Source organism: Crocodylus siamensis, chromosome 1, assembly GCF_052110815.1.
Source record: "Crocodylus siamensis isolate JL-2025a chromosome 1, ASM5211081v1, whole genome shotgun sequence".
Lineage (NCBI taxonomy): Eukaryota > Metazoa > Chordata > Crocodylia > Crocodylidae > Crocodylus > Crocodylus siamensis.
The window spans coordinates 210,639,605-210,662,951 of record NC_143395.1 but is presented as its reverse complement, the minus strand read 5'-3'; the positions used below and the strand labels follow the sequence as shown (position 1 = coordinate 210,662,951).

The 23,347-nt window shown below is 46.9% G+C and overlaps 1 protein-coding gene across 2 annotated transcripts in view; it reads right to left on the bottom strand.

Annotated features, from left to right (window-relative positions):
- Window positions 1-23,347, bottom strand: part of CD4 (CD4 molecule) — a 77,484-nt gene that overhangs the window by 40,139 nt on the left and 13,998 nt on the right. For both annotated transcript variants that reach the window (XM_090055227.1, XM_090055222.1), the window contains exon 2: window positions 6,468-6,593. In XM_090055227.1, the coding sequence (XP_089911353.1) occupies window positions 6,468-6,528 (61 nt within the window). In that variant the 5' untranslated portion in view covers window positions 6,529-6,593. The remainder of the gene's footprint in view (window positions 1-6,467; window positions 6,594-23,347) is intronic.

Sequence of the window (23,347 nt, the reverse complement as noted above, 5' to 3'; positions counted from 1 at the left end):
TGACCCCATATGAAATTATGTTTGGCAAGCCGCCTCGAGTCTTACCTCCTGGGATGCGAGAGAATGTAACTTTTGAATTAGGTAATAGTGAGCTTCATATGTACGTTATTGCTTTGCAGTCTGTCTTGTTTTCTCTTCACAGGTATGCAGCCTCCTTTCAGCGCCTGCCTTTAGACGTACCGGTACATGACTTCTCCCCGGGAGACTGGGTCTTGGTGCAGCGGTGGAAAAAGAAACCTCTGACTGAGAGGTGGAGTGGCCCTTTCCAGGTACTTCTAACAACCCACACCGCTGTAAAGATCGCTGGCCATGACCGTTGGATACACCATACCCGTGTGAAACGACATCCACAAGCGTCAGAGGACAACAACTCCCAAGACGAACTCACTCCGGAAGCTGAGTCGTCTTCGGAACAAGAAGCCAGCAAGTGGAGCTGTGAACCTACTGGTGATCTCCAAGTGCGCCTGAGACGGCTTAATCAAAGTTCAGAAAATTAGTCCAGAAAGTAAACGGGAAAATATGGTGGGAATTATAATGTGCCTTGTTGTTATCTGCATAATGAAAGAAGCAGGATTGCATAGCCTTAGCCACTGGCCTATGCCCCCGCTTTCCCAAATTACTCCCCCAGGGACAAATTTGTATGTTGATATGATGGAGAGGATTGCAAGTACTTTTAATCTTACCATCTGCTGGGCCTGTGGGGGGCTCCGAGAGGCCGGAGAACAGTGGCCTTGGAGGGCTTTTCCTTTGGCCCCAAAATGGTTGGTCAGTGACAAAGCAGATGTTAAGAGTACTGGTCAAGAATGGGATGAGAACCACAGCTGGGATCTTTCCCAAGTGGCATTGGGAGAGTACTGTATTAGCAGTAATGGTACAGGAAGGAGGTTAGGACATAGTCAGTGTACATGGACATTAAAATGGGCTCGAGTATGCAGCAGGTATGCTGATCAATGGAATTCTGCTGCCGTTAGGCTCCCAATCTCCACACAGATGCAAAATCTCAAAAGGACAAGAATATTACCTTTCGATCCTGACCCTACCAGATGTCAGGCATATGAAAAGACCCGAGGCGAACAATTTACCTACATTTATAAGTGGCAATGGGCACACCTGAATGGCACAGTGGCAAGGTTTAATGCATATTGGAGTGCCTTAAATGACACAAATGAAATAACCAAGTGCGAGTATAGGGATAAAGATGGCGTATGGAAATGTCAGTTTAAACTGAGTAACTATCACACTGGCCCTTTAGGGCATAAGGGCACCAAATACTATCCCCTTCTTTTCCACAGCCGTGACCCCCTAGCCTTGGGAGGGGAACACAGGGCCCTAAAAGGACATTATTGGATTTGTGGAAAGCGTGCCTATACGGTCCTACCACGAGGGTGGACAGGAACCTGCTATATTGGAGTAATTGTACCATCTTTCTTTTTGTTACCATCTGAGGTTGGAAATAAGCTGGGAGTCTCTTTGTATGATGATTGGAACAGGGCCAAGAGAAGTATTGATGTAAGTTTGACACAGGGTGGCTCCCAAATGTGGAAGGAGGATGAGTGGCCTCCTCAGAGGATTATTGAGTATTATGGACCAGCTACATGGGCTAATGATGGGAGTTGGGGCTACCGGACACCAATATATATGCTGAATAGAATCATCCGGTTGCAGGCAGTCTTGGAAGTAATTACTAACCAGACCGCCACTGCTCTCGAGTTGCTGGCTCGACAAAGTTCTCAGATGAGGGAAGCCATATACCAAAATCGAATGGCTTTAGACTATTTACTCGCAGAGGATGGCAGAGTCTGTGGAAAGTTCAACCTTTCTAATTGTTGCCTCCAAATAGATGATAACGGGAAGGTGGTCTTAGAGATTGCCAAAGAGATTAGGAAAATAGCCCATGTACCAATACAAACGTGGGAAACTACATGGAATAAGGACTGGTGGTTTCAATTATTTGGAGGACCCTGGTGGAAAAAAGTAGGGTTTGTGCTTTTGTGTGCTCTAACTGGTTTGATTTTTATCCCTTGTCTCATTCCTTGTCTTACTAGATTGATAACCACCACAGTAGAAGGAATGCAGGTTGCAGCAGTCCCTCTAAAAGCACAGACTGTAGCAAAAGTCATGGTCCTCAGAAAAATTCCTTGTAATTATCTTGATATGCCCAAATGAAGTAAAGATCAGAAAGCATCTTGAGGGGGGAATATTGTTAGAAATATTATTAAAAATGCATTATCAATAGCTGTTAGCTCCCATCAATAGTGTTGTCCTTTGAATAAGCACGGCTGCCAGCCCTCCTTGTCTCCTTAATGAGAGAGGGAAGGGGGGGTTGGAAACTGAAGGAAAAACTCCAAGAGCTCTCTTTGTTCTGCAAATTTACTATCTCTTTGTTACACTAAATCACACTTTCTTTCATGGCTCCTACGGTTCTTAGGCTAAGATAAGAATAATTGCCATTTTAGCCTTCAGGTTGAACCTTGAGTAACCTTAAGTCCCTTTTGAGCACGCGTAATAACCTAATACATATTAAGCCTATCCGCCCCGCATACTTAAGTAGTTAATTATAATACACATGGGATGCATGATCTGACGTATTCTCATGCATGTTTCTATGAACCGGAAATGAGTTGTAAGAGTTCCTGTTTCTGTACACGTGCCAGAAGAGAGGGGATAAAAGCCTGCTAATGATTGTACTCGGGGGGGGGCAGAGGGTTTTGATCTTTGTCTTCTCCCTCTGACCCTATTTGCAAATATATACCTTTTGTCTCACCAACAATGTGTGCCTAAGGATTTGTTATTCAATGAGCCTCCAAAGAAAACGAACCGAGAGAGAGTTTTTTTTACTTCAACCCTTTCATATATTCTTGAGACTACTTTGGGGTCGTGACCCACGGGTTGAGAAACACTGCTGTAGAATATGCACTGGCCATGTGCATACACAGCTATGTAACCACACCTATTGTGAATTCACACCTGCATTTCGATGTAGGCAGCCAGAAACTCATGATTAGCAAGTCTTGACTCTAGAGGAGGCTGGAGAAGGTCCTCATATGTTTTCATCCTCAGTAGCTGAGTGGTTAGGGCATTTGCTTGGAAATCCAGGTTCTAGGCCCCTCTCACCCAGAAGGAAAGTCTCTGACTTGCCAGTATTGCATTCCAACCACCACACTACAGTTCAGGCATTATCTGTGGCCCCCTGGGCAGCCAAGACAGGGAAGTAGGTGAGACCAGGAGAAAGAGCACATACCAGAGAGTGTGTGGCTCAGTGAGATTGTTGTTCCCTTGAGTGGAAGCCTGTGTTGTATCTTTAAGCTTTGCTCCCAATGAGGCCGCCTTTCTATTTTATCCAGTGACTAGTAAATGCCAGGAGCAGTGGCTCATGTTCAGAAAGATTGCTGGATAATGCCTGACCTGTAGCTATGGCTTCCCAAGTGAAGAAGGCGGCCCTCTTCCTTTCCCCTCATTCCTGTCGTTTTTGGGGGGACTTTCACTTGTACTCACATATGTGAACTTTTCTGCCCAGTGCATGGCCTTGCTACCACGTGGTTAATCTGTATGTACAGGCTTACTTGTTCCAAGCACAAAAGAAGGGGCCAAAAAGGCCATATACATATAGACAGCTAGAAAACTGCCACTGGCAGAGGGAAATAGGAATGGGGAATAAAACTGCACAAAGGGAAATTCTGCCCTACCTTTGCTTTTCTCCGGTCAAAGGATGCTATTATTGATTTGATAGATTGTGATGACCTGGACTACACAAGTTGCTATTTCATGTACCAATTCCTTCAGTGGTCTAGGATGAAGATTATCCAAACCCCTGAATTTTGTAATATCAGGCTTTCACCTTGCATTTGATCAGGGGAGGTACACTGCCAACCTCTTCCTGGTGAGGGGGCTGGGCCAGGGCTGGGCTGGGCCGGGCTGGGAGCACGGTATGTCTATGGACTGCGTGGAAATGGGGCAGGCTTAGCTGTGCAGGGTGGGCAGGTGGCGGTGGCAGCTCTGGGAGGGGTGGCTACTAGAGGGCTAAGATTAATTTTAGGGTGGCTATTCTTTCCACCCCTCCCCCGCAAGTCCCCTCCTAGTGTCAACCCTGCATATGACCATTTTTTTCTATTCATGTACTCAGTTGTTGTGTTTTACCCCATCATTGTCTTCCATCATCTCCCCACCCTGACTGAAGTTCTTTAACCATGCATAGCCTGCCTTTGGGCGCTTACAGACGTTACATTTTTTTGTGTGATGAGGCTCCTGAAAGTGCTCTAAAACGGTAACGTAACAAACATTCACAGCAGCAGAGCACTTTTAAAATGACCGATCGTGTGAAAAATTAACCTTCCTTAAATCAGTTATTGGGTGAAGGCACCCTAGGGCAGAGCACTTTAGAGAACCCGTGTACAGGTGAGTGTTAATTTGGAGTGATTCTGCCCACATACCATGCGCCTTTGCAGGGCTGGGCAGCTGCTGGCCCATGAGCACCAGCTCAACCCTGCCCCTAGGGCTGTCACAGAGAGGAGAGAGAGGGAGAGGGGTCAGGGAGAAGGGGAAAGGCAAGACGCTGGTGTTGGGAGCTGGGGTAGGAGGGGGAATCCAGGCCCCGTGCCATGCAGGCCCAGCCCAACCACCCCTGCTGGGGTCTTGAGGGGGAGCTGGCCTGGGCTTGAGCCCATGAGACAGAGGGGCTTGGTATTCCTCTGCCCCAGGCCTCAGCGCAGCAGCCAGGATTCCACTGTGGGAGGGTAGGGGTCCCGAGGCCAGCTTTCCCAGGCGGGGCATGGGGAAAACTAGGGTTTCCCTGTCACTACCAGCCTGGAAGTCAGGCAGGCCACCCCGTCCCTCTGCAGGGCAATTTCACTGAAGGCCTGTTTGCTCTGCCCGGAGGGTGTCTGCCACCCCCTTTCCTTCCCCCCCCCCAAATGGAGAAATCCCTAGGGAAAGAGAATGCTCTTAGAAGGGGGAACCACCAGGCACAGCCCATAGGCATCCAGCCAAATAGCACTATGGGGAGTGGGGGTGCCCTGGCCAGCTTCCTCAGGCAGGGCATGGGAAAGGCTGGGGCTTCCCTGCTGCTACTGGCCCGGGGCTGGAAATCTTCCTGTTGTTTTCAGTGGGTTTTGGATCAGCCTTTTGTTTTTTTAAACCTGTGTGTTCATATTTGATACCCATGCATGGGTTGCTGCCCATTTTATTAGCATGCAGAGCAGCCCACATCTGGGTCTGGTTGAATATCAAGATCTGGTGCAATTTTCAACAGACTTTCTTGTTGTTGAATCTTTGAGTAGGCAACCATTGATCCTCTGGATCATCATGTACATGTAAGAGGTCTAGTCAGATGCCTGATGAATCCATTTGTGGCTAGCTCATTCCCGACACTCTCCCCCAGGGAATCTGCAGAGCATGCTGTGGGGTGTGCAATAGTGCCCTCTGTCTCCTGGCCTCAAGCATGGAGGCTTGAGTTCCCACCATCAAACACTGAAGTTCTGTTAAGTTCACTTGCGCTATAACTTTAAGTGCTTTGTGTAAAACACTTAAAGTTACAGTGTGATCAGAAGTGTCTTCTGATCACTTGTGTAAGCGCCCCTTGATTTCCACCCAATCTTCAACACATAATGGTCACACTTCTTCCCTTCTTTAAATGACCAAAGAAGCTTTGACTGTTTGTTTGACTATTCTTTATACGGTTGAATTCAGCTAAACTTTGAACTTTCTGACTTGTTTCTGAATTTCTTGAACACAGAAAGATATCCCTCATTCCTGCCTTGTTTGTAGATTGTCTGCTATTCTTAATGGCCTGTTTAGGTGCTAGTTCATCTATGCAGGTCTATTCTCTGCTGTTTTTCCTCTTGCTTGGGATGCAAGCTCCTGATAGGTTATGTAGTTTTGCCTTAAAATAATTCATTTCCCCTTCTACATTCAAGCCTGTTAGCCTCCAAACTCATAGTCTGTTTTGCTTGTGTAATTCGTGTATCCTATGTTGTTTTGTCTCCTTACAGATTGCCTGTGGAAAGAGTGATTTCTGGGCAAGTGATATGCCAGGCTGGCCCTTTCTATAGAACAGGGTGGCCACCTGGGGCTGGCAGAGATTCCTTCATGGTAGCTACAGGGTTTGATATACAAGCAGTGGAGCCGAGGCTTGCTGGGTTAAGGAGTTATCCTAGGGCAACTGCGAGCTGTTCCTTGGGGCAAGCGGCAGCACAGTGAGGAGAAAATTAGGGCTTGGGGATTCCCCACAGATGAATTTATAACATCTTTCTTGACTGAAGTATGATAGTGGACACAGTCCCAGTGACTGTAATGGGAGATAGACCCCATTTTGAAAAGGAGCAGAACTTTTCTATTTTGAAGATGTGAAATCAGGAGACTGTGCAAAGCATAAACATATCCCAGATAACATGAGACCCATGACAACAGTCACAGGAGTTGGCAGAGATCTGTGATGGTACCACTCCTTCTCTGGCTCACCAAGGACTCACCAAGCTTCATCACTGAGAGGACAGCAAGGATCCTGCACATAAGCACGGTGGGTGGCTCCATCTTCCCTCGAGTGTTTTCTTCCTCTGTGAGCCAAGGACTAGAAATACTGCCAGCACCAAGGGGTCCTACAGGGGAAAGGCAAATAACAGAATATTAACAAAGATTTGTTCTTAGGGCCTTGTGTGCTTCATGGCAGGCTGAGCTAATATTCTCAATAAATGCCTGTGGAGCCTTCTGTAGTTTCATGCAGCAAGGTAGAAATTCAGTAGCAGAGTCATGAGGGGGAAAATTCAAACCATTTGTATACCTTATGGTATTCTATATTAACTGACACCCCAAGCATCACCACATACTGGTCCTAAGGATGTCTTCTTAACGTTCAGTTGCAATCAAGAAAGCACAAGAATGCTAGAACAGGGGTGAAAAAGTAAGGTCACTACAGAAAGAGGCTAGAATAGAGATTGAAGGTCACCTTGGTATGTCCCAAACTAAATGAATACTTTGCTTCAGGTTCCAGAAAGCAAAATGATGCTTAACATGAGGCAAGGTCAGGATGGTGGATGGGAAAGAGTGTATAAAATTACCCTCTCAGATCTGGTAGGAGAGAAAGCACTCACAGCTTTCATGTTAGTAGAACCAAACACTCTCTCTCCCAGAATACTGGAAGAACAAGCATATGAAAGGGCAAGTCCAGTAGCGAGGATCTGAATACATTTGTCAAAGGGGTGTGGTACTGTTTGCCTGGAGTATACTAAATTCTGTACCTGTGAATATGAAAGGAGAAAAGTGAACTGGGCATCAACATGCTGGTTAGTCTGACCTCCATAGCATGCAAAGTACAGTATTAGAATAAATTTGTCAGAAAGAATAATTAATAATGGAGGCAAATAGAAAATAAGATAAGATACAAGAAAGATAAGTTGCACTAATGTAACCTGATATCTTTTCTTGATAAGTTAAGGATTCTGTAGGCAAGGGAAACGCGATGAATGTAATCCATCAGGACTCTGGTGAGGCATTTGATCCCATGCCACACAGGAAGTTATTAAGCAGAAGAGGATGAGAGTTACTGAAGGAATTGTAGTGTGGGTAAGAAACTGACTTATTTTTTGAAAGGATCTGAAAATTATTCCAGAAAAAACTAGATTAACTCAGGAGACCACATGAACAATATGGAAGTACAGTCTTGGTTAAACCTGACTTTCGTCATCAATACAGTTCTGACTGATGATGAAAATACTGAAATTCTAACAATACATACCTGCTGAATTTATATCACATCAGTCTACGAACCACCAAATGGTCTTCAACTTTACATATTCAATCACAGGTATGATAAAACACAAGTAATCAGCTATAATTTTAACAGCCATAAGGTCAACTAGGGATATAACACAACCAATGAAAGTGGGGAATGGGTTGACGTATGGGCAGAGGCCCATCAATTGAGCCTCATCCATGACTAGGGTTACCATAGGTCTTGTTTTGGCCATGACAGTCCTGGATTTCTTAGGTCAGTTGGTAAAAATTGAAACAAAAGTCCTGGAATTGCAGGGGCATGGGGTGCAGTCCAGCAGGGAGGTGGAGGGGCATGACATGCCAGACAGGCAGGCACCATGGGGCACCATGCCCCTCCATCTCCCCACCAGACTATTCTCTGTACCCCTGCCTGCCTGCCTCTGCCTACAGCAGGGATGCTGACTTGGGGGAGGAGAGTGTCCTGGATTTCCTTAAAAATAATATGGTCACCCTATCCACAACCCAAAGTTTCCCAATTCTTTTTAAGGGGCTCTGAAAAAGGGGCTACAACCCTGACCTGGCATTTGCTAGTAACACCATAACTGGATCCTGTAACAAAATCGTTATGGAACCTATTCCCCACACACAGCATAAACAAGTCATCTTACAAACAAAACCAGCCATAACACTAGTCTTAGTTCCCCTTCAATGCCACTTCAACTTAAAGAAAGCAAAGTGGGATGATTTCACAAAACACCTCTATGCCACCAGAGTAAACCAGAAAATTATGAGCAGTTTGTAAAAATGCTACAGAAAAATGTGGTAAAGCCCAGATTTTCTCATTTTAAGGAGAGAAACCTGGATATTCTTGTTTTAAGGCAAAAAACCCAGACTTCTTCCTTTAAAGGAGAAAAATGCAGGAACTGGTTGGTGGGTTTCCCCTTGCAGGCTAGCAGAGTTCCAGCCTGAAAGGGGCTTGGGTGAGTGGGAGAAGGGCGGCTAGGCAGGGGGTGCCATATGCATGTGCGCACATACTGTACATACACACGGCTGCCAGGCAGCCTGGAGAGCAGCTCCCTACAGGTAAGTCATGGTGGGGGCAGGGAATTGAGGCCCCCACAGTGTGGGAGAGAGGGAGTTGTGCAGGGCTGGAGCTGGGGCTGCTGCCCAGCCATGGCAGTGTGTGCAGCTTGGGGTCTATGGCCATGTGTGGCCTCAGAACCCGAGTGGGGAGCAGGATGGAGCTGCAGGTGGTTCATCTGGGGGGCAGGGAGGGCTGGCTCTCCCCTGCTGCATGTATTCCTATGTGGGGGCATGTGCCCCCCAGATTTGTGCATGGGGTGGGGGCAGGTGTGGGCTGCCTGCTGAGGCCTCGGGGCTCCCTGCCATGCTCTGCTCTGCTGAGACAGCTACTGCCTCTCATGGGCAGCAGCTGAGGCTCAGGTGCTGCTGTGGGGGCAGGGGGTTGCGGACCTGGGTCCCTGGTGCCATAGCCCTGGCAGCTGGGGGCCTCCTCTGGCAGGGCTGTGGGGGGTGGGAGGTTGTAGGTGGGGAGTGAGGGACACCAGCAGGGCCCAGGGAGCTGTGGGTAGGGAGTGAAGGGCACTAGCAGGGTTGGGGGACTGTGGGTGGGGAGTGAGGGGCAATGCTATGGGCAGGGCACTGGCATATCAGGGCTGCTCAGCTCCACAAATGTTCACAAACTCCTCCAAGACCGTTTCAGGCTGGATATAAGGAAGAGCTTCTTTACTGTCCGAGCCCCAAAGACTTGGAATAGATTGCCTCCAGAGGTGGTGCAAGCACCTGCCCTGGACTCCTTTAAGAGACATTTGGATGTTTATCTTGCTGGGATCCTTTGACCCCAGCTGACTTCCTGTCCCTGGGGCAGAGGACTGGACTCGATGAACTTCCAAGGTCCCTTTGAGCCCTAATGTCTATGAAATCTATGACAAAGCAGCTGAGGGAGCAGCTGCAGCTGTACCCACATCCTGGTGAGCAAAGGGGCAGAGGAAGCTCTGATTTTCCATGATAAAAAACCCAAAATGGAACACCAAAATTTTAGGTATTTAGAATTAATTTTATTATAGCAATTGAGGCGCTGATAGGCTTCCAATTTGCTTTAAAAGTGTAAATATATAAATAAAACATTGTGTGTAACTGATACATACACACACACGTAAATATTTATAAAGTTACACTTTTAAAGCAAATATATATGTGTGTGTGTGTATGTATATACAGAGTGGCGTTTCATTTTAATCGTGGGAAAATGTGGATTTTGGGGATTTTAATCAGAATTTGAAGGGGGTTTTTTATCAGAGAAAACCAGATCTCTGGTCATCTCTGTTCATGATTGCCAAAATTCTATTAATGTAGCTGTCTGTCTCATTCAGTGTCTGCATTGTAGAACGGAAACTTCTCCATGATCCCAGGCTACTGGGGGCTACAGTGTAGCCATGTAATGGGTGCCTGTTATTTTTGAACTGCGGGGTGTATTCTGTTTTATTTGTTATGGCTCTCCTGATGTCTGGTGGTGTGATTTTGGCAACTAGATGGAGACTATTACCATTCATTGATTTAAGGCATTCATAATGCACTTGCCACTTTTGTTCAGCACAGGGTCTAGCTCAGAGTTCAGCAATTATTTTGGCTAGAGGGCCACTTAATGACTTCTGGTTAGCTGTCAGGGGCTGCAAGTGTAGCCCCGCCCCTTGACAGGTGCCCCACCCCCATCTTGGGATCAGAAGTTCCAGCCCCTAAGCCCTGACCTTTGCCACCGGAAGTCCCTCCCCTGGCCCATGGGAGTACTCTGTTTGGGAGGGGGTGTTGCCATCTTGGAACCAGAAAAAAAATCATATACTAAAAATCAAACATCTATTATAACATTTTAATTTTATTTCTAAAATATTTTGTCTTGATTTACATGTGTTTGCTTAGAGGTGACTGCACAACAGCTCAGAATAAAGCCTTACTCTTGTATATTATGTGTGAGTGGTTGTGGGGGGGTGATTTGTGGGTGTGTGTGTATAGGGTTTGTGAGGGTGTGGGGGAGCGTCAGTGTGTGTGTGTGGGTGGATGTCAGATTTGTGCAGAGAGGTTGTGAAGGGGCATGGGGGGATGTGGTTGGTTGTGGGGTTTGTGGGAGGGGTATAGGTGTGGGAGTGTGTGTGGGTGTGGGATTTGTGGAGGGATGGGAGTGGGGTTTGTGGGTTCTGGTGGGGTCCCCCTCACCATATGCCTCCCCCCTAGGATGCACAGCCTGAACCAGTGGCGGCAACAGCAGCAGGCGATGGGACTTTGGGGCACTCATGGCCTGCAACAGACAGAGCTCCCCAGCAGTGTGCAGCTATGACTCTGTCCCAGGAACTGCACATAGTGGCATGGAGCCTGCCTGGTCCAATGGCATGTGACTCCCTGTGGTTCCTGGTCCATGCACCATTGGGCTGGGCGGGCTCCGTGCTGCATTGCGCAGCTCCTGGCTCTCCTTCCAGGAGCTGCATACCATCAGGCTGGCTGGGCTGGCTCCTTGCCAGTGCATGGGACTCTTGGCACTGCAGCTGGCAGCCCACACCACTGAGCTGGTCCAGGCTGGCTCTGTGCCTCCACGTGCAGCTCTTTGCTGGAGTGTTGGAAGCCCCACATGGAGGCACAGAGCCAGCTCAGCCCAACAGTGTGCAGCTTCTGCCTGTAGTGCCAGCCCAATCTGTCCCAAAGGCATGCACCAGTAAGCCAGGCTGGGCCAGCTCTGTGCCTCCATGTGCAGCTCCTGGGACTCAGCCAGAGCTGAATGCCACTGAAGTGCTCTGCCTGCCATGTGTCACAAGTGCCTTGAGGGCCTGCTGCCTGCTATTGCTGCCACTGACAGAGGCTGTGCGCCATGTGGATTTGGCCCATGGATTGTATTTTGCCTGCCCCTGGTCTAGCTTCTCTGTATGTGCCCATCTTTCCCAAACTGGACGTGTATATTCATCTGCCAGATAACAAAGTGCAGTGCAACCACATGAGTTTGTAATGTTGTTGGATTAGCCACCCCCCACATTTGCAGTTGATGAGCTTCTTTAATATGTTGTCCTGGGAATTAACTTTGCATTTTGTCGTTCCTGCATGTGTTTTATATGAAAGCATGTGGTCTAATGTCACTCCTAAGTAAATAGGATTCAGGCAGTGGGCGAAAGCTATTCCATTCCAGGTTCCATTGAGTCACTTTCTAGTATCTCGGTTTTGAAGGAGGAAAAAACTAAGTTGTGTTTTATTTGGATTGACATCTAGTGGATTTCTGATGTAATAGTTTGACAACCTATTGAGTGCTAATGCCAGTGGAACCTTGACCTGGGTGAAGTTCTTAGCTTAGGCAATGGTACATAAATTATCTGCATAAATAAAATTTCTCATACCTGGGACAACTGGTTGAACATTCGTGTAGATGTTAAACAGGCTAAGTGCAAGTAAGCTTCCTTTGAGATATGCCATGCTGCTTCATGCACAATTCAACAAAGAATCATCAGCTTTCTAGTGTGGATAGTATTATTCATAGTAGTTGGTAATCTTTTGTCATATCATATATTTTTGCAAGGAGCCTCTGCAGAGTCTCCCAATGCCTGAAGAAGGGTGTTTATGCCCGAAAGCTTGCAAAGAACTTTTCTCCAACTATTTAGTTGGTCTAATAAAAGATATCACATCTTCCCAAAAGCTTTGCCTTTACTGAAGTTGTTAATCCAGCCATTGTAAAATGTATCCCAAGTGATAAACCTCCTGGTTTTCTTACATCTTGAATCAAACCTTGTTGTTTATTTAGCGCCCTACCACAGGAGTTTTCAATCTTTTTTAACAAGTGTACCCCTTCTGCCTCAGTGTTTCAGCTCATGTACCCCTTTATATTTTTCTCTTGTTTGTAAGTGGGGTGTGGGGTTCAGATTGAGGCCCCCTGTGGTAAGAGAGGGAGTGAGGCAGGGACAGGTGCTGCACAGCTGGAATGGAACGTGGGGTGGAGCTGCAAGAGTAGTTTATCTGGGGGGGCATGGGGTGGGGGTGCAGTTCCTGCCTCTACACACACCCTGGTGGAGGCCCAAGGGTCATGTGTCCCCCAGATCTGTGTGTGGGGCAGGGGCAGCTGTTGCTGCAGGCTGGACTTTGCACCCCGTTGCCATTGCCCCAGGAGCTGCACAATGTCATGTGCCTGCTGCTGCTGGGCGGGCAGGGGACAGACACACACATGCTGACACACACACAGATGCAGAAACACACACGGACATGCCCCCCCTAGAGGTAGGTGTGCATGGGGGTTGGGGCAGGGTGGAGCCAGATCAAGAATAGCTGGGGAGTGTGGCTTTGTGCCCGTTCCCAGGAGCAGGACCAGGGAGGGCAAGAGCAGCGGCGCCCCTGTGCAGGCTGCGCACATGCTGCCTGCATGGACAGATTGGGGGGGAGGGGAGCTTGAATGTGGCAGCCACCACCACCACCATCACTGTCCCATGCCGCTGCCATGCCCTGCATCACTTTCTCATGGCTGTTACATGTGCGGCTCCGCTGGCTGGTGCAGCCTGGCTCTCATGGGGGAGGGGGCCTCCAATTTTGTGTTTGCCCAGGGCCCCAGTACACCTTAATGTGCTTCTGGTGACAGCTACTGTACTGTAGAGCAGGAATCAAAGCAGAATGCTTCTGACTCATTCAGGAAATGAGCTAAGCTTCCCCACTTAATGCATGCATCCTAATTTTTTTCAGGGGAGGGGGGTAATTTTGTGGAGGGGAAATGCATGTTGTATATGAGAATATGGTATAATGTTTTGTGGTTTTGCAGCCACTCTAACCTTTTTTATCATTTCTTGTTCACTGCCACCATCCTGGTGGTTAGTAGTATAACCTCAAAACTAAACTTTTCCTATTTAGACACTGAATTTCTACTTAGAGAGATTCTATGGTACCTCTTGTGTCTGGTAGTTTTTATGATTTTACCCCAAGAAAATGTGTCATTTCAAACTGTGTGCGCATTCCTAGCCCCAGCTTTTAGTATAAGGTCTGCCATCTTTTTAATGTTAGGTGCTAACACACTAGTACTCATTTAGTTTAAGTGGCACCCGCCTCTCCTGTACAGGCTTCTCCTTCTTCAAAAGGATCCCCAGTTCCTAACAAAACTAACCCCTCCTCTCAACACCATCCCCTCATCCACATGTTGAAACTCTGTAGCTCTGCTGGTCTCCCTAGGCCAGCTTGCAGCACTAAAAGGATTTCAGAGAATTCTGGTCCTGGACCTCAATCTCCTGTCTGGTAGTCTAAATTTAGCCTAAAAGCAAATAACAGCAGGACCTAGTGGCCGAAGGCCCGAACTACAGAAATAGCGCAGTGCCACCTGGTGGCAAAAGCGGGTAATTACAAGTCTTTGAGTCACTTGGTGTTTACATGCCACAAATTCATACCCAAACTAAACTATGTCTGAACAGTTTTAGTTTAACGCACCAAAAAAACTTTTAAAGTGGTGGGAAATCCTGCTTGTGCAAATACAAACACAGTTGCGGCAGTGTAAATGGGAAATCTCGTGTCGTGTACAAACGTCCCAGCACCTCTCCCCTACACTTTGCTGTTGTTGGTACTAGTGCGGACTACAGCCACTGGCTCCTCTCCAGCACCCCAACAAAGTGGTCTACATGCTCCACTCTATACACTGCATTTACACCCTGCAGGCACCCTGTCCTCATGAACATCACACACAAAACCCTCTACATTCCTAACAATCAAATCCCTCCCTACTAACACCTTCTCCCTTTTATACACTGGGGTCTCTTGCCCCTTGAAGGGATGGCCTTAGTGCTAGAAGATAGCACTAGTGCAGCTGGAAAGTGGGTCCCACCTACAGAAACTTTTCCCTCTTCTCCAGCTTGCTGGCCTCCTCTCTCGAGACCTTCATCCTCCTTGGCAGCATGGGAACTGCCTGCCTGCCTAAGCCCTGTTGCTGAGAGTAGGGCAGGGCAGTAGAGTTAGAAAGGTGCAGCTGGCAGCTAATTAGGTAATGGCCTGCTGAGGTGACCAGAGGAGGAGTTGTGCACCAGAGGAAGACAGCCTGACCCTGGCAGGGCTGGAGGCTGGAGCTGCCTGCTAGGAGCTGAGGGAAGCTAGGATGGGAATTGGAGTGTGGCTCAGGCTGTGAAAGCAGAAGAAGCTCATTGCATAACACTGATGAGTAGGACCAGAGAATAAGGGAACTGTGAGTAGGCTCAGGAAGGCCAGAGCTGACAGAAGTTAGTGGGACTGAGCAGGAGCCTGGGGAAGGATGTTAGAAAGGCTCCCCAGCTGCAAATTAATCATGGTGGAGTTCTGCTCATTGCATTTTGAGCCGGGAGGCATGGGGGTGGCTGAAGGGGTGGAAGGAGGCCAATGAAAGCACCTGTGGGAAATACTACAGTCAAGAAAGGATGATTAGGGACTTGGGCTAACCTGAGGAGCCAAGGGCCCGGTGAACTGAACTGAGCCTGAGGGGCAAAGAAATCACTCTGGTGGACTGGGGCAGCCTCAATTTGAAATAATATCAAATGCATGACCAGGGAGCATAGGGAGGCACCATGACTAACCAGAGAAGAGAAGAGACAAGATTAGAGTGGCCACCAGGAGGCACCACATGCCCTTTTTGGAAGTGTTACAGGTGGGAATGATCTTGATTGTCCTGGAAGGTTTCACCCATGTATTCCTTTCTCCACTCAAATGCCCCTGCTTTGGCCAAAGCACTGCCCACCTCCAAGCTAGCAGCTCATCCTGGGCTTCTACAAAGGAGCTGGGGACCCTACTTTAATCAAGAACTTCAGTCAAGGATGTTTAGTTAAGTGCTACAGTCTTCAACTCCTGGGCAAAAGAGTTGAAAGGCAATGGTGCGATCTTCCCTCCAAACAACTTTGCAACTAGTTTAGCCTTTGGAGTTTTAAGATTTATTTAATTTTTTAAATTTTAAATAACCTAGACATTTGAAACAACTAAACTCTTAATCTGGGTTTTAGCTGAATAACTATTCAGTGAGGACCAGATTAGGCTGCTTATTTATTATTATGCCATGGGTCAAAAGGCAGGGCAGGAGTTTCTATTGACAAGCTGTCTGGAGCAGATAGGAAAAATCCAGACAGGATTGTTGAGCTATTTGATCCGTATTGCCTTTCACAGAAAATCACTACCATACAAAACTTTTCTGTGAGAGAGAGTAGGGAACTATTAAACAAATTGATCAGTTAGAGATAATGATAAAAACAAATGTATTCACAAGTGGGGATGGTATTCTGATGCAGAGGTTCCCAACCACCAGGCCGTGGCCCAGTACTGGGCCACAGCGGGTTGGCTGTGGGGTCGTGGCATAAGATCCCCACTTGGAGTCCTGTCTGTCCGCCCGGATCAGCGGCTTCTGGGGTCACACCTGAGCTTCTGGGGTTAAAGCCAGGCGGTGGGGAAGCCCTGGGAGGGAGGCAGCCAGCTCTGTGCACCCGGTCTCGCTTTCGCCAGGCCATGGTAAAAAAAGGTTGGGAACCACTGTTTTGAAGGATAGTATCAGGATGGGATCAAAATAAAAAATGCTCATAGAATTAGTACAGAAAGATATCTTGAAATTAGAAAAAAAACATGACAATAACCAGAGTGTATAAGATACCCCAACAGCAGTTAACAGTATGCACTCAGACTATCACACTCATGTTGACTAAAAAAAGTTTGATGGTCATACCACATAAGCACAGGAGAAAGAAGGGTGCAAGAGTACAGGACCAGCCCTATAGAGTATTAAAAGAATAGTTAGTACACAGGAAAGGCACTGATAGAGCAGGTTTCCAGTAGATATTAATTGCATCTTAGAAAGGAAAATGGCAGTCAGACACAGAGGAAGATAGATGAAGTGCATGGAGTGAATCATTTTGCATGCGCACATCACATGCAAACAGAAAGTACTGTGCCTGTGACTGGAGAAGGGTAGGTGGCTAGCATTAATGACACAGTGCTCTTTTTCAACAAAAGACAGAATAAGAAACAGGATGTTAAGGCAAACATAACTCTTTGTAAGTCCAAAAGAAATGCTCATCTAATTTATAACTGACATGGGGAAGAAGTAAATCATGTCACTGAAAGAGCACACGGGAAAAGTTTAGTTCATGCACACCATGACTCTTATGTTACCTATATCAATGAGACTGGAAGGCATCCTTCCACCGGGGGTAGGCATGGGGGGGGAAGAATTTTAAATAGAGGTGCAAACAAAAAAAGTCAGGATCTAAAGTTCTATGTAATAATAAAATCACACAAGGCAAATTCGTACAGGGACTAACAACCTGATAATAATTAAAGTTGATAAAAATCCTAATGCCAGTAGAATCCATTAAAAGACATCTCACAGCAGAAATAAAGGAAAGCTCTCCCAATCTATCTGAAAGCACAGGGTGTCTAGCTGGGCATGGCAAACGCAAGCTATCTACCAAGGCAGAGCAAGGAGAGAAAGCCCTGTGACACTTGCCATTGAGATGTCACTAAAAATGTGTTTCTGAAACAGCTGAGTTCAGTGCCTGCAGCAGGAGAAAACACTGGTGCAATCTGGACATGCACTGGACCTGTAGACCTAATCGAAACAATAATTTGGGGATACAACAACTTATCCACCCAACATGAAATCGCATTCAAGGTCTCCACAAGTATACTAACTGAAAAAGTTGCTTGATCCAGCCACTGGCATATGGTAAAAAAACACCCAAATTATTTTCACTCTGCATTTTGAAGACAGCACTTTAAGGAATACATTCGGTACACCACCTGCAAAAGAGAACTCTAGAAAAAAGTAGGTAAAATACTACCGGGACTGACAAGAGTCCAAGTCATTATGGATGACATACTCCTTTGTGGCATATAACAAGAGTGAAGCACAGCAAAAACCTAACATCACTCCTTATCAGTTGCAAGTAGTACCACCAAAACCTGAATCACAACAAAATGCAAGTCACTGTAAAGGAAATAAATTACTGTGGCCACATCTTAGAAAATGGAAGCACATGACTTGAGTCAAAAAAGGAAGAGATCAGGAAATCTAATGAAGGATGGCAATCCACCAGTCCAGAGTTTTACTAAAATTAATAGAAATCACAGTGCGTATATGGGAGCTGGAAAGGGGAAAAAATGAGTGGCCTGGGTTAGCCATCTTCACAAGACCTCCCAAATCATGACAGCCCCAATCACTCTGAAAAACTAAACTAAACTAAGTGATGAAAACAAGGAAATAAAGCCACAAGTAGATGTTTCACAATCCCATTGTACAAAAGAGCTCCCAAGCACAATATAATTATTATTAGTCACGATAACTGTGACAGGTCACCTTCCCTGGCACCATCTTTTTGGTTATCCCTGACTCATGTGGGGCGCCCTTGGGGCCTGTTTTGTAATTCTTCAGTCCCACCCTAATCTCGCCTGCCATGCCTCAATGGAATTTATTTATTTATTTATTTATTTATTTTGAGGAGGAGACTGCCTATTATTCTGGGTATGTTGGGGGTCTCCCCTCTTCTGGCTTCACCCCCATTTCCTCTGGCTAGGCCTCCCTATCCAAATCCACTAAACAGCGTTGGACTCTGAGGCTCTAGCTTTTCCTGCTCCCATATGGAACATGGTACTGTCTGGCCCACCTGCATGGGCTCTGGATCCATAACCAGTGGGTCATGGGTTTAAGACCCAGGCATCAACCTGAACCCACCTCTGTCCATCCAAGAAAGCAAAAGACAAACTACAACTGCACTCTGGTGCACCCGACCTCCCTGGCCTTTTTAAAATAGTCCTTCAAATACTGGGGTTTGTGTCCCCCCAGAACTGCACCCTCACTGGCACTGGCGTCTGCCCCAAAAAACCATGCCCTCACTGACACGGGGGTCTGTGCCCCCAAAACTGTGCCCTCACTGGCACCAGGTTACCCACTCTGTAGAGGGTCCTGAAAATGAGGCCTCCTCTGTCCTCTAATAGCCTCTCCCAAACCACTGGTGTTATTCAAGAATCACAAAAAAAAAAAATAATAATAACTGTACATACTTAATCAACACAGTGGGTCAGTTTACATGAACTCTCTTTGAGTCTCGGCTCCGCACCGCTATTTGTGGATGCAGTGGTCATCTTGCAGGGGCTTCCATAGCTTCCCCCTTCCTGCTGAGGACCACTGCCTAAGCTTCTTCCTGGAGCTCTCAGGGGGACTGCTTCCCCTTTGGCTGCTGACTTCCCTACTGCTGTTCCGCCCAGGATTTTTACAGTTCTGCCTCTTCTGGTCAGTAGACTAGCTGTCCCTGTTTAGCAATTAACCTCTTCCTCATCAGCCCTCCATGCTCAGAAGGTCCTGGCCTTATAGGGGCGCACCTTCTTCCTCGTGACAGGGTTACGGTTCCCTGTCACAATAACTCAAGCTCCTGGGGAGAACCAAGTGCCCTCATAGTGGCTTGGAAGCTTGCACAGGACAAAAGGTAAAGGCCAATAGCCTGAAAACTGAGTCAAAGGGATAAGAACAAGAAGCAGCTCCAAGGCACCAGGCTGGGGTTGAGAGCTAAAGGTCTACAACCAGAGCAGCAAGTCAAGGGGCAAAATTAGGAGGCAGACCTAAGACACAGAGCTGAATTCAAGTGCTGAAGGCCTGCAGTCAGAACATCAAGGAGAATGTCAGGAACAAAGGTAGGGAGACAGGGAAAAACTGATGTCAGGAGCTGCTTACAGAATGGAAACCCAGCATGTAGTGCAGCAGCAGTTAGCTGCTAGGGCATTTCCTTTGGAAAGCCAGGTTCAATCAGGGGGCCACAGAGGATCAACATGAGCCAGACAAAACTCAGCTGGACCCACAAGCACCATAAACAATGAAACAAACAGTCAATTTTTACATGTGTGGATAGAGATTGCTCACATCAAAGTAGACAAAGATTCTACACCACCAAACCTTCAGTGTATCATCCTAAAACTACAGAAGTGACACTTGAATATTCAACACAAACCACTAAAGAAAAATTGCTGTAGTAGATCTGTTCTTGCAAAATTTTGTAGAAGGACAAGATGGAGAAAAGGAGACTTGGCAGAAGATGTTGCTTCAAACCCAGGCACCTCCATATAAGTTATCAGAACAGTGAGACAGAGAGAGCCACAGTGCGATGAAACTTAAAAGTAACAGTGTGATCAGGAATATCATTCTTTTATTAGGCAGAAATATTAGTAAGGGCATCTCCAAATCTCCTCTGTAGACAGGGAAGGTGTATTGTGTTCATGAACAGATATTTAACTGGCTCACAGAAAGCAGAAACTGAAATGGCGGTGATGAGCTTACTGCGCATGAATCCAGCAACTGAGACTGGAACTCTAGATGGTGAACAAGGGTGCAAACATGCCACCGCCTCCCCTCCCCCTGGATCTGCTGCTGGCGGGAAGTGATGCTGAGAGCAGAGCATACTGACAGGCCTATTATCAGAAAAAAAATTGTTGATTTTACTATCCTGTGTAAATTTCCATTGCTGTGAACAGTCTGAATAGCAACAATACCCAACTGGCAGAGACCTGAGAGATTCCATCTAATGGACTCTTCTGTTCTAATGTTTCCATGCATAGGCAACATGATGGGAGATCATACAGAGAATATTATGATCCTAGTACATCAACCGATGATGTGGTTTCACCTGTTGATGTTTATCATACCTGATGCTCAGCTCTAAGGGGATACTACACAATTAGAGGGTCTCAAGAGATAAGCAGCATGCATGATCAAAGGCCTGAAAATTCTACTGTGCAGAAAGACTGAATGGTCACTGCGTTTACCTTAGAAGGTTGATCAATAAGAGGGAGCAAGGATAAAAGTGTATACAGTAATGAATGGCTCAAAGAACAGAAGCTGCCAACTTCTGTTCTCCCTGCCTAATAACACAAGACCAGTGGGACCTTCTCAATGAAAGTGAAGGAAGTAGCAAGTTCTAAACTGATGAACAGGAACAGTTTTCACACAATAAACAGTTAGACTTGGAACACCTTGCAGTAATCACAGCGAGATTTAAAGAGGGCTCGGACATCAGTATGGACAACAAGGCTATCCAGATTTATCCAGTAAATACTAGGGATAGAACACTTTGGAACGGATATTACATCTGCTTCAGACCCTTAGCCATACACTAACTGTAAGGGGTTAGGACAGGGCTGGGCAATTATTTGGGCCTGTGGGACACATAGGAAATTCTGGTGAACTGTCATAGGCTGGGTCAACACTCCCCACCCCACACCCACACACACAGCAGCTCACAAAAATTCCCTAAGTGGCTCTGCTCCACGCTCAGCCAGGCAGCTGGGAGCAGCATCGGGGAGCAGGACTGGCAGGTGGGGCCAGGATTGCAGGGCAGTGACAGCATGGGGCCAAGGCCCAGGGCACAGCCATGATCTACTGCCCACATGCCCCTGTAATGGGCACTGTTACCGCAGGCAGGAGCATGCGGGGAGCAGATCACGGCTCTTCTCCAGGCCCCGGCACCTTAGCTGTTACCACCTTGTGATTCCACCCCATGATCCCAGCCTCACCCGCCCATCCTGCTCCTGAACATTGCTCCCCACCCACCTGCAGCCCCATCTCATCTGCCTGGCTGCACACCCTGCCCACGTAGGGCCTACCCCCAGCAGTGGGTGTGGGGTAGACCCACTAGGGTGCCCAGGCAATGTGGCTGGGTTCAGCAACAGCCAGAAGGAGCCACCATTGTTGGGGCTTCTGGAAGCAAGTCTGGCCACCACACCATGCCACCCTATCCACGCTGCATGCCAGGGGGCAGCAGGACCAGCTACGTGTGCCACAGCCCAGGCTGCCCCCTGCACCTGGGCTGAGTGAGACCAAAAGACTCACGGTGGGACAGACAAAATCCCTTGGTGGGTTGGATCTGGCCTATGGGCTTTATTTTGTCCATCCCTGGGTTAGAAAAAGACTTCCTGGAGGGCATATTTCTCTGTCTGCTTACTGGAAGGTTCTTGCACCTTCCTCTGAAGCATCTGGCACTGGTCATGGTCAGAAATAGCACAGAACATCAGATGGATGACAGGGTTGATATGAGATATAGGGCTTGTTTGGTGATATCTTTTATTGAATCAATTACATAGTTGGGAGAGAGGTTAGGCAAAATTTTTGGAAAAGAAGTAAGTCCTCAAGTCTGAAAAAGAAGTAGATGTTGCCTAAATTATATACCAGGTGAAACAATGGTTTTTATTTAGCTCCACTGTATAGATAAATGTATTCCTTTAAAGAAAAGGAAGAGGGCAGTAAACTTGTGAGGCAAAAAAACTCGTCTGTCCCTTCCCCTTTCTCTTAAACCCATATTCACTTCCCTGGTGCTATACACCTACTACTCTCCAGGCTTCTTCAGTGGAAAAACAGGGGAGAAGAGAGCTGGATTTCTAATATAAAAAGAAGCAATGGTTTCTTCATTTACTTGTCAGAAAGAAACAATATCTGATACTCAGTTTTCCTTGTGAGAAAACAATGAGAGGCTCCCTACCTCATATTTTCCACTGCATTCAGCAGTGGTGGTTGCCCACATTAGGCAGAAATTTCTACTAAAATAATCATCAGGGATAGAGTTAAATGTTAAATTTTAACTTTGTAAGATAGGGGTTAAAAATTAATCTCCTACGGAAATTCGGAGGAACAATTGACACCTCTCACAGTTATCATTTCTCAACAACATCAGGCTCAGGCAGATGTTGATGCATTGGTTACATTCAGTTCATATTTGGAAGGTCCTCATTGTAACTCAGTGATGCAGAAAAATACTCAGGTCCCACATCTCCGTGCTCACTAGTAGTATAGAGAAGTGGCCACAGGAAGCTGGTTATGAGATCCTGGTCCTAGACTGCCAAGAGAAAGGCAGAGCAACCCAGATCTATGCTAAGTTCTTCTGAGTCATTTTGTAGCCTGGCTTCTACTCCAGCTGTCCACTGACAGATGTTCTCTGCGTAGGGCCAAGAGAGGTCTGACATGCCTTAGGACTGGGTCAGCATTGAGGCTGCAAGTGCAGGAAGAAAGGAAGCACAGACATGAACTCAAAGTGCTCCTTGTGGACACCTGAGATAATAAGGGTTTTCAGAAAAGGGTGTGGGGGGAGAGACATTATCCTTGTAACCACCATCCTGTGGAATGTGGAGGGAGGACAAAGGACTTGGCGAATACAGATGTGGCCAGACTGTAAAAGCTTCCTGCCTCTCTATAACATGTACCTTAAATCTCTGTATGGATTCAGAGGTGGCTCTGGAGTGGCCAGGGTCTAGCATCATGTCTCTCAACTCTCCTTTGGATCCCACATGATATGTCATCCCCTTCTAGCTGGGAGTTCCACAAAGCAGTGTATTTCTAACTCGCTTCAGCACTGTGGGATAGTCATGGTTTGGGATGGATACAGAAGAGGGAGAGAGAGCTCTGGAAAAGAGAGGTTTTGACTGAGGGGAGAGAGCCAGGTAATTTAGGTTGTTCCTGTAATGCTGGTAGGAACTCTGGAGTGGGAACCAAAGTTACCAGGCAGTAGTATGGAGGGCAAGGGCAAGTTAACAAAGTCAAACAAAGATGAACCTGGACTATGAAGCTAGGTAGGCAAAGGCATCCCAGTTTAAGTGACAAGTTGAGTCTGGAGTTTAATGTTAATTAGAAAGATCTGGA